The sequence below is a fragment of the Macaca nemestrina genome, chromosome 14, assembly GCF_043159975.1.
Source record: "Macaca nemestrina isolate mMacNem1 chromosome 14, mMacNem.hap1, whole genome shotgun sequence".
NCBI classification, from domain to species: domain Eukaryota; kingdom Metazoa; phylum Chordata; class Mammalia; order Primates; family Cercopithecidae; genus Macaca; species Macaca nemestrina.
In genome coordinates this window covers 112190179-112204567 of record NC_092138.1, presented here as the reverse complement: position 1 = coordinate 112204567, position 14389 = coordinate 112190179, and the positions used below count along the sequence as shown (strand labels likewise).

Genomic DNA, 14389 nt, shown 5'->3' with positions numbered 1-14389 from the left:
AGGAAATCACTGGCCGGGGTGGCTCACGCCTGTAATCCCAACACTTTGGGAGCTTAAGGTAGACAGATCACTTGAGGTCAGAAGATTGAGACCAGCCTGGCCAACACAGTGAAACCCCGTCTCTACTAAAACATACAAAAAGTAGCTGGGCACGGTGGCACGCGCCTGTAGTCCTAGCTACTCTGGAGTCTGAGGCAAGAGAATTGCTTGAACCCAGCAGGTGGAGGTTGCAGTGAGCTGAGATCGGGCCACTGCACTCCAGCCTGAGTGACAGAGCACGACTCCGTCTCAAAAAAAAAAAAAACAAATCATTCTCCTGCTCCCATTTAATATTTCAAATGCTTTTCCCCATGAAGGAACAAGTGACTTTCAGAGTACCACCATTACAGATCCAGAAACAATTATTCTCAAAAAACACTTCTAAATCAGCTGTACCAAAATATTTCTCCTGAAAACCCAAGTACATTCAGGTTAAATTATGTATGCTGCTTAGCTTCAAGGACATTAACTATGGGTATAAAGAATACTCTCAGCCGGGCACAGTGACCCACACCTGTAATCCTAGTATATGTGGGTGGAGGAGGGCAGATCACTTGAGGTCAGGAGTTCAAGACCAGCCTGGTCAACATGTAGAAACCTTGTCTCTACAAAAAATACAAAAATTAGCTGGACAAGGTGTGCATGCCTACAATCCCAGCTATTTGGATGGCCGAGGCACGAGAACTGCTTGAACCCAGGAGGTAGAGGTTGTAGTGAGCTGAGATGATGCCACTGTACTCCAGCCTGGGTGACAGAGTGAGACTGTCTCAAAAAAAAAAAAAAAAAAAAAAGAACTTTTCCATCTTAACCTCCCTCACCACGTTAAAAAACAAAACAAATCAAAACCAGCTAACCACTTTTACTTCTAGAAACCAATTCTTAAGTAGATGACCACGATTGTATGTTACAGTGTGAAAGCCTTTATTACTCACCAGAGGTTACTGCTACAGTGGAAGGAAGAGTTGCACATACTTTCACTGTTTCCGTGACTTGCAGGACAGCAATACTACCATCAGCCAGACAAACTGCCACCATGGAGGGGACCGTGGGGTTCCACTTCATATCAATCACCATGCCTCCTGCGTCTTTCAAAAGCTTATGATAGGCAAATGGACGTTTTTGCTGTTTAGCCTTTTAAAACAAATATGCAAAAGTGAAATAAGTTAACAAATTAGTAAATGCACAAACATTTAATATTCAATGGAAATTACTGAATATACAAGTTATCTCAAATCAGTTTATTTTTCTCCATAACCATAAAAAAAGATTTAGCTTTATACATCAATTTGCTATAGACAATTTCAATACAACTTTGAAAATGGCAATCAATTATTCTAACATGCTTAGGGGGACTCTCAGCAGGGGAATGCACAATTGCAAAATAACCAATAAATAGCAGACACTAGATTAAAATCTTGGCTCTGCTTCTTAATAGTGCTGGGACCTTGGACAGTTAAACTCTGAGCCTGTTTCTCTACCTATAAAATGAAAATGACAGTACCTACTACAGAAGGCTGTGGTAGGCATGAACGAGGGACAAGGCACTTAAGCACTTAGCACAGAGTCTGACACACAGTCAGTATAAACACTCGCTATTATTATTATCATTCTTAAACTGCTTGAAATGGAAGAACATTGCATTATGAGGCGAAAGACCCAAAATGTAGGAACTTTTGACATTGTCTATTAATCTATGACTTTGGGCAAGTCACCTAAGCCTCCTGATAACAACTTAGGGCAGATGGTGTTATGAAAGAATTTCTTGAAGTCCCTTCTGTCTCAATGATCTATGATTCTATAATGAAGGATTTTTTTTAACCCATATTTTAATCTAGAGAGAGACTTCAAGGGTTAACCTATGAAGCTTCCGAGTTATAGTTCAACACAAGGAAATCTGCTTAGGGTTCTCATGTTGACATCACAGTGTAACAGTAGCTTACCTCGTTTGAGAATGTGCGAACATCAAAAAAAGCAATAATGGAACCATATTCACTGGACATCATGCACACAGAGAGTGTGAGGTTATCACAGCTCAAGGCCAGGTGATGGATTGGGAATTTCATAGGAACTAGTAAGCCTTGGACTTTATCAACTATAAAAACAAAAAAATATAAAGCAGAAAACAGTATGTTCTAAGCATAAAGCCACAACCTCTATCCAGTTCAACGTGAAAAAATTTTTGCATCTACATAAACACACATACACCCCAATACCTAGTTATACAGATAAATCTTTACTTTCTTAAGAGATATAATCATGCATTAAGTATCCCAGGAATTCTTCCTCATACTATCTGGGGAAACTAACTGTGGCTGTTGCCCTTGTTGAAAATATTTTTGCAACAATGCTCTAAATAGTACACATTGCCAATAGTTTGGATCGTACTGTTGTGCCAACTGAAAACCCATGCCAATAAAACCCTTCACCCAGAGAGCCAGAGCCCAAGTTCAACTGGGCAAGAATAAAAGTATGGCATAATGGTTAAGTTCTTCCCTCTTGAGCTGAGAAGAACAACTCATGTAAGGAAAAGTACAAAGGACCAAGGAGAAAACCTAGAAAGGCTTCCATTAATCTTCTTGGGAGTCAACCTTCAAACTGACAGCAGTGTTCATTTTAGTATTAGAATGACTTCTTGGGAAGGAAACACAAAAGCATGCCACCACACTCCTCTCTCTACTTTGCAACATAAACCACGGAACTTACCTATTTTATTGGGATCATCTCCGGGTTTATTTTGAATAAGAAGATTTTTAGTAGGAAAAATCTGCAAGCCACTGGCCCCACCAGCAAAGACCAGACCATATTTGTTGGACACAGCAAGCAGACTCGAGCGTTCCTTGGGCAATTCCTCAGGGGAGTCAAAGATTCTCACCTTCTTTAGCGCCCTAAACTGAAAATCCTGTTGTGAAGAATCAAAACAAGATCAATTCAATAAAGAAAGAAATTAAAACAAGTTATATTCAGTAGACCCAATTTCGGTACAACAAAAATATATATTACTGAGAACACGGTCTGTCTCAGTTGTCTTTTTTTCTTTTTTGAGACGGAGTCTCGCTTTGTCGCCCAGGCTGGAGTGCAGTGGGCGATCTTGCTTCACTGTAACCTCTGCCTTCCAGGTTCAAGCAATTCTCCTGCCTCAGCCTCCCAAGTAGCTGGGACTACAGACGCCCACCACCATGCCCGGCTAATTTTTGTATTTTTAGTAGAGACAGGGTTTCATTATGTTGGCCAGGCTGGTCTTGAACTCCGGACCTCAAGTCATCCATCCGCCTCAGCCTCCCAAAGTGCAGGCTCACAGGCGTGAGCCACTCCGCTCGGCCTTCAATGTTTTCTGACATGGAACACTTCACGAATTTGTGTGTCATCCATGTAAAGGGGCCATGCTAGTCTTCTCTGCATGATCCCAATTTTATATGTGCTGCCAAAGGGAGTCTGAGATTACCATCTTCTAAGTCTGTGATTCTATTAATAAACCCTTTTTTTCTTCTACCCCAGTATATCTGAGGAATATGACACAATCCCATTAGGTGGCTCACCACAGGTGGTGATTCTCAAAAAATAATCACTATTCTAGGCCGACACGGTGGCTCACACCTGTAATCCCAGCACTTTGGGAGCCAGAGGAGGGCAGATCACTTGAGGTCAGGAGTTTGAGACCAGCCTGGCCAACATGGTGAAACCCCATCTCTACCAAAGAATATAAAAAATTAGTCAGGCATGGTGGCAGGTGCCTGTAATCCCAGTTACTCGGGAGGCTGAGGCAGGCGAATCGCTTGAGCCGGGGAGGTGGAGGTTGCAGCGAGCCGAGATCATGCCACTGCACTCCAGCCTGGGTGACAGAGCGAGACTATGTCTTAAAAAAAAAAAAAAAAAAAAATCACTATTCTAAACAGGGTATGTATTACTATGCCCTACATGCATGTTAGTGATTTACTGTTCACACAGATGACTAAAATCTTCCTGCATCTTACTTCCTTTCACTATTTAAAACAGATGTAGGCCGTTTGCTGCACCCTCATTCTGTCAGAACACATAGAAGAACTATTAAACACACCATCCTGAAGTTATCCCTGGGGGACTCCCACGTTGCCATCACTGGAAACACTCAGCCCTCCCTTTAGGTTCCTGGTTTGAGGCTGATACACCGATATCAAAACAGTCTTCCTAGTCCAGTCAACTAAAGGTTCTGCAGGATGGATGACCTCCCCTGACTCTACGTTAGGCAAGCCCGTACCGCCTTACAGAAATACTGGCAGAGCGAAGGTCTTAAACGATGCTGGCTTTCAGCCCCGCTGTCAAATGTGACTTTAGGGAAATCACTTTCCGAGCCTCGACTTACTCCTCTACGTTAATAACCACTTCGTAGGGCTGCTGCGATGACTACACAGCGACTGGCACACAGTCAACGCTCCATACACAGCAGTTATTGCCACTATTGTGACCGCCACATGAAACTAGCTAGGGTAACTCAAGAGACGTGCACGAGACCAGGATGGGACTGGGAAACTGCATTCGGTGGGGCTATCACGCCAGCGGCGCGGCAGACGCGCAGCTGAGAGCGGTGAACGCGGTAGTCTGTTCAAGCAGGAGACGGGACAGCCGGCACCGCGCTTCGCCTTTCAGCTAGGCTCCAAGGCAACGCCAGGACTAAAGAAGGGAGGGAGGCCCCAGTTAGTCTCTGACCTTCATCTCCCGCTCGGGAATCATGGCATCCATCTCGTCTCCCATCGCGCCGCCCTCGGTGTGTCGAAGCAGCCAACGCTGCCTCCCACGGCCTTGCCCACAGAACCTAGGCCGCTGGACTGCAAACTTCCTTCCCTCAGCGCCAGCGGCGCGCAGTTGATCTCGCATTTCCGGCGCGCGTTGGTGACGTCAAGCTTGTCCGGGGAGGCAGCGGAACCTAAAGAAGCCGCGCGTTCTCCCGGCCGCCGCTCCCCATTGGCCAACTCGTGCTGAATAGGGGCGTGGCCGTGGGGCCCCGGCGCCTGCGCCCTGGATCGTCCTGGTGCGGCTCCCGCCTTCGCAGACAGCGCGGGTTCGCTTAGTGTCTTATCTGTCTTCTTGGGTGGCCCACGTCTAAGCGACCTATGCTCCTTGTTCCTCTGACACCTTACAGTTCCTCTTAGATGTAGGTTGGCTATTAGTAGCTTCCGATTCAGATAAGTTAGGAACTTGACAGATGTTTTCGGTGGGCTACTTTAGAGAGAGGCTTTGGGCTATGCAAGGGGAGGAAGGGAGGTTCAGAAAAACGGGGTCGGGGGGTCGCCAGTGTGGAAGGTGGAAGGCTGGAAGGGGAGATTAAAGGGCACGGAAGACCAGCTTTGTTTGCTTCTATCAAGGTGATCATTTCCAGAGCAAGAGCCATATGCATCTCTAGTTGCACGAGTTTGTGCCACGTCCTTTGCAAAAACCTTCAGATGTGGGATCTCATGTAATCTTGAAGACTTCTAGTCATCCTAGGGGTTATTATTTAATTGATGAGGTAGGCCAGGCGCCGGTGGCTCACGCCTATAATCCCAGCACTTGGGAGGCCGAGACAGGAGGATTGCTTGAGCCCAGGACTTTGAGACCAGCCTGGGCAACATGGCGAGACCCCGTCTCTACAAAAAACAACAAAAAAAACCACAAAAATTAACCAGCAGTGATGGCATGCGCATGTAGTCTCAGCAAACTCAGGAGGCTGAGATGGGAGAATTGCTTGAGCCCAGGAGGTCGAGGCTGCAGTAAGCTGTGATTGTACCACTGCACTCCAGCCTGGGTAACAGAGCCACACCCTGCCTCAAAAAATAAAAATGGGCTGGGCGCGGTGGCTCACGCCTGTACGCAGCACTTTGGGAGGCTGAGGTAGGTGGAACACCTGTCAGGAGCTGGAGACCAGCCTGGCCAACATGGTGAAACCCCACCTCTGCTAAAAATACAATTAGCCGGGCGTGGTGGTGGACGCCTGTGGTCCCAGCTACACAGGAGGCTGAGGCAGGAGAATGGCATGAACCCGAGAGGTGGAGGTTGCAGTGAGCTAAGATTGCACCACTGCACTCCAGCCTGGGTGACAGAGTGAGACCGTCTCAGGAAAAAAAAAAAAAAAAAAAAAAAAGATATATATATGTATATATACACATCCACATACATAGTAATAATTGTTGAGGTAAGGGAAGCACAGGGGAAGTTGAGAAATTTCTCCGGTGGCCCTCAGTCAGAAAGTGGTAGTGACAGGATGAGAACTGAGATTGTCTGGATAAGGCTGACTGATGATATTACAGTCCTTCGTACAATAAATTTCTGTAGTGAATTATAAATGCTCTAGGACAGAGGTTCTTAACTTGGACCTCATGGGTTGGCTCCAGTGGGGTCAGATCGTGCCGTTTACTGTTTGGCTTTCAGCACGTTGCTTATCCAAGCCTGCTTTTCGGTTGGGAAACAAGGATGACATAATAGAACCTGTCTCTTGCAGGGAGGGAGGTAGGATAAATGAACTTCAGCTGTCTCAGACCAAATGCACAGGATGCGCTCATTTAATCTCTTACTGTATTAGCTTGTTCACAATTTGCTGAGCCCAGAACCATCCCCAAAATACACCGATCAAGACGTTGGTAAGTTTGTCTGGTTTATTTGCAATCTGTAGAGATGATATCCCACGCACACTCCCATGCACACGCACACACATACTTCATCCACCTGAATTTGCCTGACAAACTCTCCTCTGAGTCATAGGGACAAAGCCATACTTGGCAGTCCTCACGTTACTGGTTACATTAGATTTGGTCTTTCAGAAGGAAGATAGTTGAAGTCCCAAGAAGCTGAACCCTTAGCCAGAGAAGTAAGAGTCCTAGAACCAAGAGCCACAACCTGAAATACGTGTAGACCGCCCCCGCCCTCCTTCCAGGGACCCCTCTTGAGACCCCTCTCTTCCCAGGAGTTGAGTTCCAAGAAATGAAAGGACTGATGGGGTTTCCCAGGACACATGAGCCCCCACCCCCATTCAATGAGAAAACCCTCTCTTCCGCCATTTCCAGAAGCTGGGGCCAAACCTGCTTGCTCTCCTCCCTTAAGGAGACTTCCTGCAGTCTTGTGGAATTGTGGAACTTACTGAAATAAGCCTGATTGGTTCTGCCTTCCTCTCTGAGTGAGGAACAGGGACACTGAGTATGATGGGTAGTCAAGGAAGGCTTTATCTTCCTCAAAGGTCCCAGCCTGTCCCGGAGAGGAGAGGCAGTGAGGACAGGCAGTTGCTAAACTAATGATCTTGGGGGGGGAAAAAAAAACAGGGGAGGGGAGCGGGTAGCAGTAGGATTTTCCATTTACAGGGAGGAATGTTTTGCTGGGGTTTAAACTTCAACTAGGCCTGTGTGCATTTGAAGCAGATCCTTGAGCTCAAGATCAGCCAGTCGTGGCCAAATAACCTCATTCCTGAACTGGTTGAAACCAGTGGGTTAACCCAACCTGGCCATTTCCTCATGCCTTACCTGCTTTCCTCCCTCAATCTGCTGTCAGAGGTGACTAAGGAGCCGCAGGGAACCCACGTTGGTTCCAACCACCAAGAGCTCCCAGTCCTGTCCACTTAAGGTGTTGCAAAGGCTCTGCCAAGACTCTCACCCAGTCCTGGGCCCAGCTAGGCCCCCCGAGACTGCAGGGAAGTCACCCCATACCTCCCCCTCCCTAACATTTATCTCATTGTCATTGTCTGGGTCTCACTTTCCTATTGGACTCTAAGTTCCATGAATCTGTCCATTTCATTATTGGATTCTTAACTGTTGGCCTACAGCAAGTGCTTAATAAATATGTTCAGTGAATAACTGTGTCTAAGTCCTGAGCAGGTAGGATAAGAGACTTCAGAACACAGGTGGGGTTAAGGCTGAACTCCCTGATCAGCCAAGATGGGGCTGACTTTGACACCTTCCTGCATGAATTACAAGAGGCAGATTCAGAGGCCTGGTCTTTGCCTAAAGCCTGATGCTGACTTGGAGGCACGGGGGAGGGCGAATCCTGGACCAGGGTCTTCAGAGCAAGTGAAACCCTCTCCAAGTGCTGACCTAGGAGGTTGCCCCTTCCCAGCCCTTCCCTGTTCTCATAACTAACTAGGCAGCCCACACTGGAGACGAGGTGTAGGTAGGGTCCCTGAACATCTGGGCCCCAGTCCAGGGCACCTCCCTCTGGAGATAAGCTTGACCTTGGGCAAGGAACTTAACCCTGTGGGGCACCAGTCTCCTCACCTGTGAAGTGAGAAGACTGGCCCAGCTACCCTCCAGGGTGCATTAGGTCTCTAAAATCCTGTGAGTCCATAAGAAAAGACACCAATGACCCCAGTCCAGTTCCCAAGCTCAAGGTTCTGAGAGGTCTGGGGAGAGATGAATTAGACGGTGGATACTGCACATGTCAGGACAACATGGGAGGACGTAAAGCTTACAATAGGAGGTCAATAAATATCTGGTGAATGAGTGAGTAAATGAATGAATGATGGGAGTAGGGTAGGAAGACAAATGAGGGAAGTAGAGTCAGGTTTCAAGCAGATTGGGGTCAGAAAAGCAACCTTGTATTACTCAGTCTTGGCTTACCAGTGCTACTGACTTTGCCGTGAGCATTTTACTCCTCATTCTCCCATCCTGGTCCCCTCAGTATCCTCCCTAAAAGGTGGAACGGCACTGAGCTGACCTTTCCCCCCAAAACCCCTGGCCTCACTTCTACCTCCGAAGCCCTTTGCTGCCCCAGTAAGGGACAGTAGGGCTGCACGCTGCCTCTCAGCCGCCTGCAAAAGTGTGGCCAGAGAGCAAGACCAGAGGGTTCCTTCTGGTACCTTCTTGAAGGGCTCACATTGCCAAGCTCCTTTCCTTCCCACCTTCTGTCACATCATTAAGGATGAGAAGAGGTATGGAATGAGTGGGGATCAGCTGGGGCAGCTGGGCCATCAGTGGCTGTGTCCTGGGTGACCCCAGAGCCCTGGAACCAAGGCACTGTCCAAGGAAACCCGAAAGAGGCCCTGCAGCCATGTCCCTACTCCAAGATCTTCTCAGAGTGGCCTGGGGTCCTCATCAGATCCAGGTCAGTGAGCCTGAACTTGGCTTGGAGACTTTCTGGAAGGATGGAGAGTGCCGGTTCCAAGAGTGGGGAACACAGGCTAGAAGCCTCCCTGCCCCCTCTAGTTTTTGGTTTGATGTTGGCCCTTCTGCACAGGGAGCGGGGAAGGAGGGAAGAAGAGAGGGAGGGGACCCAAGGCTCAGGATTTCCTGACCCAGAGCCCCTTTAAGGCAGATAATTTGTGCTTTACAAAGACATCGAGGACAACACAAACAAACCGTCAATGACCAAACAAATGAGAGAGAGAGAGATCACAGTGTGTCAAGAAAGGCAGCAAGATGGGGAGGGAGGAGTGGGGCGGGAAGGCTGGGGAGTCCAGGCGGGGTCCTCAGGGCAGGCTAGCGATGTCTCTCTCTGGAGGGGGGCCAACTGGCTTGGGGCTGCTCTCATTGGCTTTTCCTTCAAACATCATGACGCTGGTTTGGAGATGGAGAAAATAAAAAAAGAAAGAAAAACAAGATTAGGATCCCTCATCCAGGGAAAGATCATCCCAGCCTCATGTCAACAGAGTCCTCGACAGAATTTCAATCTGTTCTCCGGTGGGATCCTTGCAGAAGCCCAAGACAGCAGCTCCAAGGAAGGGGCTGCTAGTCCCATTTTACAGAGGAGAAAATGGAGGCGCAAAGTGGTGATGTGACTCCTCAGAACCACACAGGCGGTCTAGGACGGAGGCTGGGTGCGACTCCAGGCTTCTGACTTCTAGGCCATGCCCTTCCCTTAACCACACTGCCTGGAGGAGGCTGAGCCAGGCTGGGCCATGCCACTGCGCAAAGATCTTCCAAAACCTGCCCACTGCTCTGAGAGTGGTGTCTGAGGAGTAGAGGGTAGGGGCTCAGAGAATACCCTCCAGGGCAACCGCCTGGATTCAAATGCCAACGCTGCTATTTCCCAGCTGGGTGGTTCAAGCAAGACACTTAACCTCTCTGATCTCGGCGTTTCTCCCTGGAAGTGGGGGTGCTAGAAGATCTGGCCAGATTGGACCGTGGGCTCATGGGCCAGCTACTTAGTCTCCTTGGGCCTCAACAAGCTCCTTTGTAAAACGAGACAGGTATATTTTACATTCGTACTTTTAAAAAGGTGAATCTTATTTCATAAAAGCCAAGTGAGTGTTATTTTCTGTTTTCTTTTTTTTGTTTTTGAGACTGAGTTGCGCTCTTGTCGCCCAGGCTGGAGTGCAATGGTGTGATCTCTGCTCACTGCAACCTCCGCCTCCTAGGTTCAAGAGATTCTCCTGCCTCAGCCTCCCGAGTAGCTGGGATTACAGGCGTGAGCCACCACACCCAGCTAATTTTTGTATTTTCAGTAGAGACGGGGTTTCACCATGTTGACCAGGCTGGTCTCGAACTCCTGACCTCAAGTGATCCACCTGCCTCAGCCTCCCAAAGTGTTGGGATCAAAGGCGTGAGAAACCACGCACGGCGGAGTGTTATTTTCAGCTGTGACAAATGACGATAAGACTGTGCAGGATAACGCTCTTTGTTGGGGCCACACCCTCAGTGTGCTACCATGTAGTAGGTGTTTGCTATCAGCCACACACTAGGCTGGACTCTTCATAAGTGTCATTTCATTAGCCCTCGGGACATCACAGAAGACATGATTATCACCCTATTTTATAGACAAAGAAACTGAGACTTGTAGACCTAAGGTAACTTGCCCAGGGTCATTTTGGTAGCAAGTAATAGCATCAAGATGCAAACCCTACCTCCCTTTGGGGACAATTTTTGACTCTATTTTATGCTTACAACAACCCTGTGGGGGTAGTGGAGGTGCTTTACCAATGGGGAAACTGCCAGGCGTGCTGGCTCACGCCTGTAATCCTGGCACTTTGGGAGGCCAAGGTGGGGCTGATCACTTGAAGTCAGGAGTTTGAGACCAACCTGGCCAACATGGTGAAACCCCATTTCTACTAAAAATACAAAAATTAGTTGGGTGTGGTGGAGCACACCTGTAATCCCAGACACTCGGGAGGCTGAGGTGGAAGAATCGCTTGAGCCCAGGAGGCGGAGGTTGCAGTGAGCTGAGATCATGTCACTGTACTCCAGCCTGGGTGACAGAGTGAGATCTAAAAAAAAAAAAAAAGAGGAAGCTGAGACTCGGAAAGTTTCGACAGATTTATCACCATTATCACCATCACCACCACCACCACCATCATCATCATCACAGTTGCCACTTACTGAGTGCTGATTCTGCCTGACTCTGCTACAACCTAATTTCCCCTGCAGGGTTCATATTAATATGACCATTTGGGCCGGCCGTGGTGGCTCACACCTATAATCCTAACATTTTGGGAGGCTGAGGCCGGCAGATCACCTGAGGTCAGGGGTTCGAGACCAGCCTGGCCAACATGGCAAAACCCTGTCTCTACTAAAAATACAAAAATTAGCCAAGAATAGTGGTGCATGCCTGTAATCTCAGCTACTAGGGAGGCTGAGGCAGAAGAATAGCTTCAACCCAGGAGGCAGAGGTTGCAGTGAGCCAAGATCACACCACTGCACTCCAACCTGGGCGATAGAGTGAGACTCCATCTCAAAAAAAAAAAAAAAGATTGACAGATAAGGAAATAAGGATCAGGGAAAGTAAGTACCTTGGTCCAGCAGGTCACATAATGAGTCACCTACTAGCTGGGGAATGGCTGGGGTGCCCAAAGCCACGGGCCTCTCTGCACAGAATGATTTTACCTTCAGAGGTCCCGGGGAAGGATGAGGTACTCACAGCTTGAGGACAGCCGACCGTTTCCCCAGCATCATGTTCACAAAGTCTCGGTAGGAGATGGTGTCACTGACCCCTCCTGTCACCTCCGAGATCATCTTCTTCATCTCCAGGTGGGTCTTGGGAACACCAAGCTTCTCCATCATCCTCTTTAAAGACATCAGGTCTGCCAGAAGAAAAGCATATCTGTTAAGTGGAGATGGGCCTCTGGGGCTTAGCGGGGAAGCTGGGAAAGCTCCACCAGGTACCCCATGCCTAGAAGCTTGGCGTCTGCACTCCTCCTCAGGGAGGAGGAGCCCATCACACCCTCCCTGCTCTCTTCGGAGGCAGTATAGACTAGTGGTTAGCGACCTGGGCCTCTAGAGTCAGACGGGCTTACACTGGAATCGAGCTCTGCTATTCCTGTCTCTGGGATCTGGGGCACACTACTTAACCTCTCTGAACCCCTGCTCCCACCAGTGGTGGAACAGGTGGATGGCATCATTCAGGGATAGCCGTGAGGGAAGCACCGGCCCAGAGCACTTTCTTCACACCGTGACTGTAGGCTTTGCTATTTCCTGCGGTTAGGGCGGGCCGGGTGCCCACTCTCCTGCTGCCTGGGGAGTTATGCCCAGTGTGGCAGGGTCAGGGAGTCAGGCATTGAAAGTCACTCTGCTGGGTGCTGAGTGGCAGGTGGCTTCTCCCCACATGCCACTCCTGTCCTGCTGTCCTAGGGCTCCGCCCCAGCTGGAAGGGAGAGGACGCCAAAAATATCCCACAGAGCAGGAAAACCAACAAAAGAACAAAATTCAAGAAAAACAAGGAAGGCCCCAGAATGTCACTCCAGTCCAAGGCGGTGCTGTCTCTGACCGCCCAACTCCCACCAAAATCTGAGGCAATTTCCTTTGGATTGTTCTTCAGTGAACAATGGGTCAGCAAAGGATGGCAGGAGAGGGCTGTGGCTGGGGCCGTGGGCCGTGGTGCAGCCAATGCTCCTCCTGGCAGGGCGGGCGGGACTGGGGCCAGGCCCAAAGGTGCCAGGATGTCCAGGCATTCAGAGAGATCCGGGCAGCCTTCTCCAGGAAAGGGGAAAAGGGGCTGCACATGCACCGTCAGACTCCGAAGTTGGCAGGACCTTTCTCAGGCAGTTCGGCAAGATGCTTCAAAAGCCTTTGACCCAGTGTCCCCTTCCTGAGATTTCCTCTACAGAAATAACCAGGGAGGTGAACATGCACTCATGTACAAAGAGGTTCTTTACAAGATTATCAATAATAGTTAAAATTGGAAGGCATCCAAATGGTCCACACAAAGGCATCGGCTAAACAAATTAGAATCCATTCCTACAATGCAGCCATTAACTATATTTCAAAAGAAAAATCAGCTGGCACCGTGGCTCACGCCTGTAATCCCAGCACTTTGGGAGGCCAAGGCGGGCAGATCACTTGAGGCCAGGAGTTTGAGACCAGCTTGGCCAGCATGGTGAAACCCCGTCTCTACTAAAAATACAAAAATTAGCCAGGCGTGGTGGCACATGCCTGTAATCTCAGCTACTTGGGAGGTTGAGGCAGGAGAATCACTTGAACCTGGGAGGCAGAGGTTGCAGTGAGCCAAGATTGTGCCACTGCACTCCAGCCTGGGCAACAGAATGAGACTGTCTCAAAAAAAAAAAAAAAGAAAAGAAAAAGAAAAAAAAAAAAGAAAAATCAATAAGAAATCAAAACACTCACCATTGTTTTATTTTATTTATTTTTTCTGGCCAGGCTGACCAATAGAAAGTTATTATTTTTGAGGAGGCTCAAAATGGTATAAAACAGCTTTTGTGATTAGAATAAAGAGTGGAAGGCTAGAAACGGAAATGTCTGTAGCAGCTACAGGTGGGGTTGTGGGTGATGTATTTTTGTCTTTGTGCTTTGCTGTGTTTCCCCAATTTTTTTTTATGATGAAAATGTGTTTACTTGATAAGCCAAAACCTTTTTTTTTTTTTTTTTTGAGATGAAGTCTTGCTCTTGTCCGCTAGGCTAGAGTGCAATGGTGCAATCTTGGCTCACTGCAACCTCCACCTCCTGGGTTGAAGCGATTCTCCTGTCTCGGCCTCCCGAGTAGCTGGGACTACAAGTGTCTACCACCATGCACAGTTAATTTTTGTATTTTTAGTAGAGATGGGGTTTCACCATGTTGCCCAGGCTGGTCTCGAACCCCTGATCTCAGGTGATCCGCCTGCCTCAGCCTCCCAAAGTGCTGGGATTACAGGCACGAGTCACCGTGCCAGGCCAAATTTTCTTTCTAAAGAAAAAAAAAATGATCAAAATATTCCAAAGAGAGAAGGAAAGAAAGAGGACAGAGGAAGAGGAATAGAAATGCCGGTGGCAGCATCAATCCAAGGTGCAGAGTGAAATGGAAAAGGGGGAAACTGTCAGAAACCAAAGGCTGGGCCCTGGTTCACTGCAAGCAAGTCATTTCGCCTTTCTTTTTTTTTTTTTTTTTTTTTTTGAGATGGAGTCTCACTCTGTCACCCAGGCTGGAGTGCAGTGGCACGATCTTGGCTCATTGCAACCTCCACCTCCTGGGTTCAAGCAATTCTCCTGCCTCA

General features: G+C 48.3%; 2 protein-coding genes and 1 non-coding gene across 7 annotated transcripts in view; all 3 read right to left on the bottom strand.

Annotated features, from left to right (window-relative positions):
* LOC105464101 (nucleoporin 214) overlaps positions 1-4887 on the bottom strand; it is a 113159-nt gene extending 108272 nt beyond the window's left edge. For 2 of the 5 annotated variants that reach the window (XM_071078450.1, XM_071078449.1), the window contains exons 1-4: positions 4723-4886; positions 2743-2938; positions 1980-2131; positions 972-1170 (exon numbers count right to left, since the gene is read on the bottom strand). In XM_071078450.1, coding sequence (XP_070934551.1) covers positions 972-1170; positions 1980-2131; positions 2743-2938; positions 4723-4767 — 592 coding nt within the window. In that variant the 5' untranslated portion in view covers positions 4768-4886. Of the gene's footprint in view, positions 1-971; positions 1171-1979; positions 2132-2742; positions 2939-4722 lie in introns of all 5 variants that reach the window. The other 3 variants (XM_071078447.1, XM_071078446.1, XM_071078448.1) reach the window with 3 other exon arrangements.
* LOC112423514 (U6 spliceosomal RNA) lies at positions 3370-3471 on the bottom strand. Its single transcript, XR_003013997.1, has one exon. It is a non-coding gene; the product is annotated as a U6 spliceosomal RNA (small nuclear RNA).
* A 1743-nt stretch (positions 4888-6630) lies between the features above and the next one.
* LOC105464044 (allograft inflammatory factor 1 like) overlaps positions 6631-14389 on the bottom strand; it is a 26852-nt gene continuing 19093 nt past the window's right edge. Inside the window, exons 5-6 of the mRNA XM_011711667.3 lie at positions 11824-11986; positions 6631-9527 (exon numbers count right to left, since the gene is read on the bottom strand). Coding sequence (XP_011709969.1) covers positions 9440-9527; positions 11824-11986 — 251 coding nt within the window. The 3' untranslated portion in view covers positions 6631-9439. The remainder of the gene's footprint in view (positions 9528-11823; positions 11987-14389) is intronic.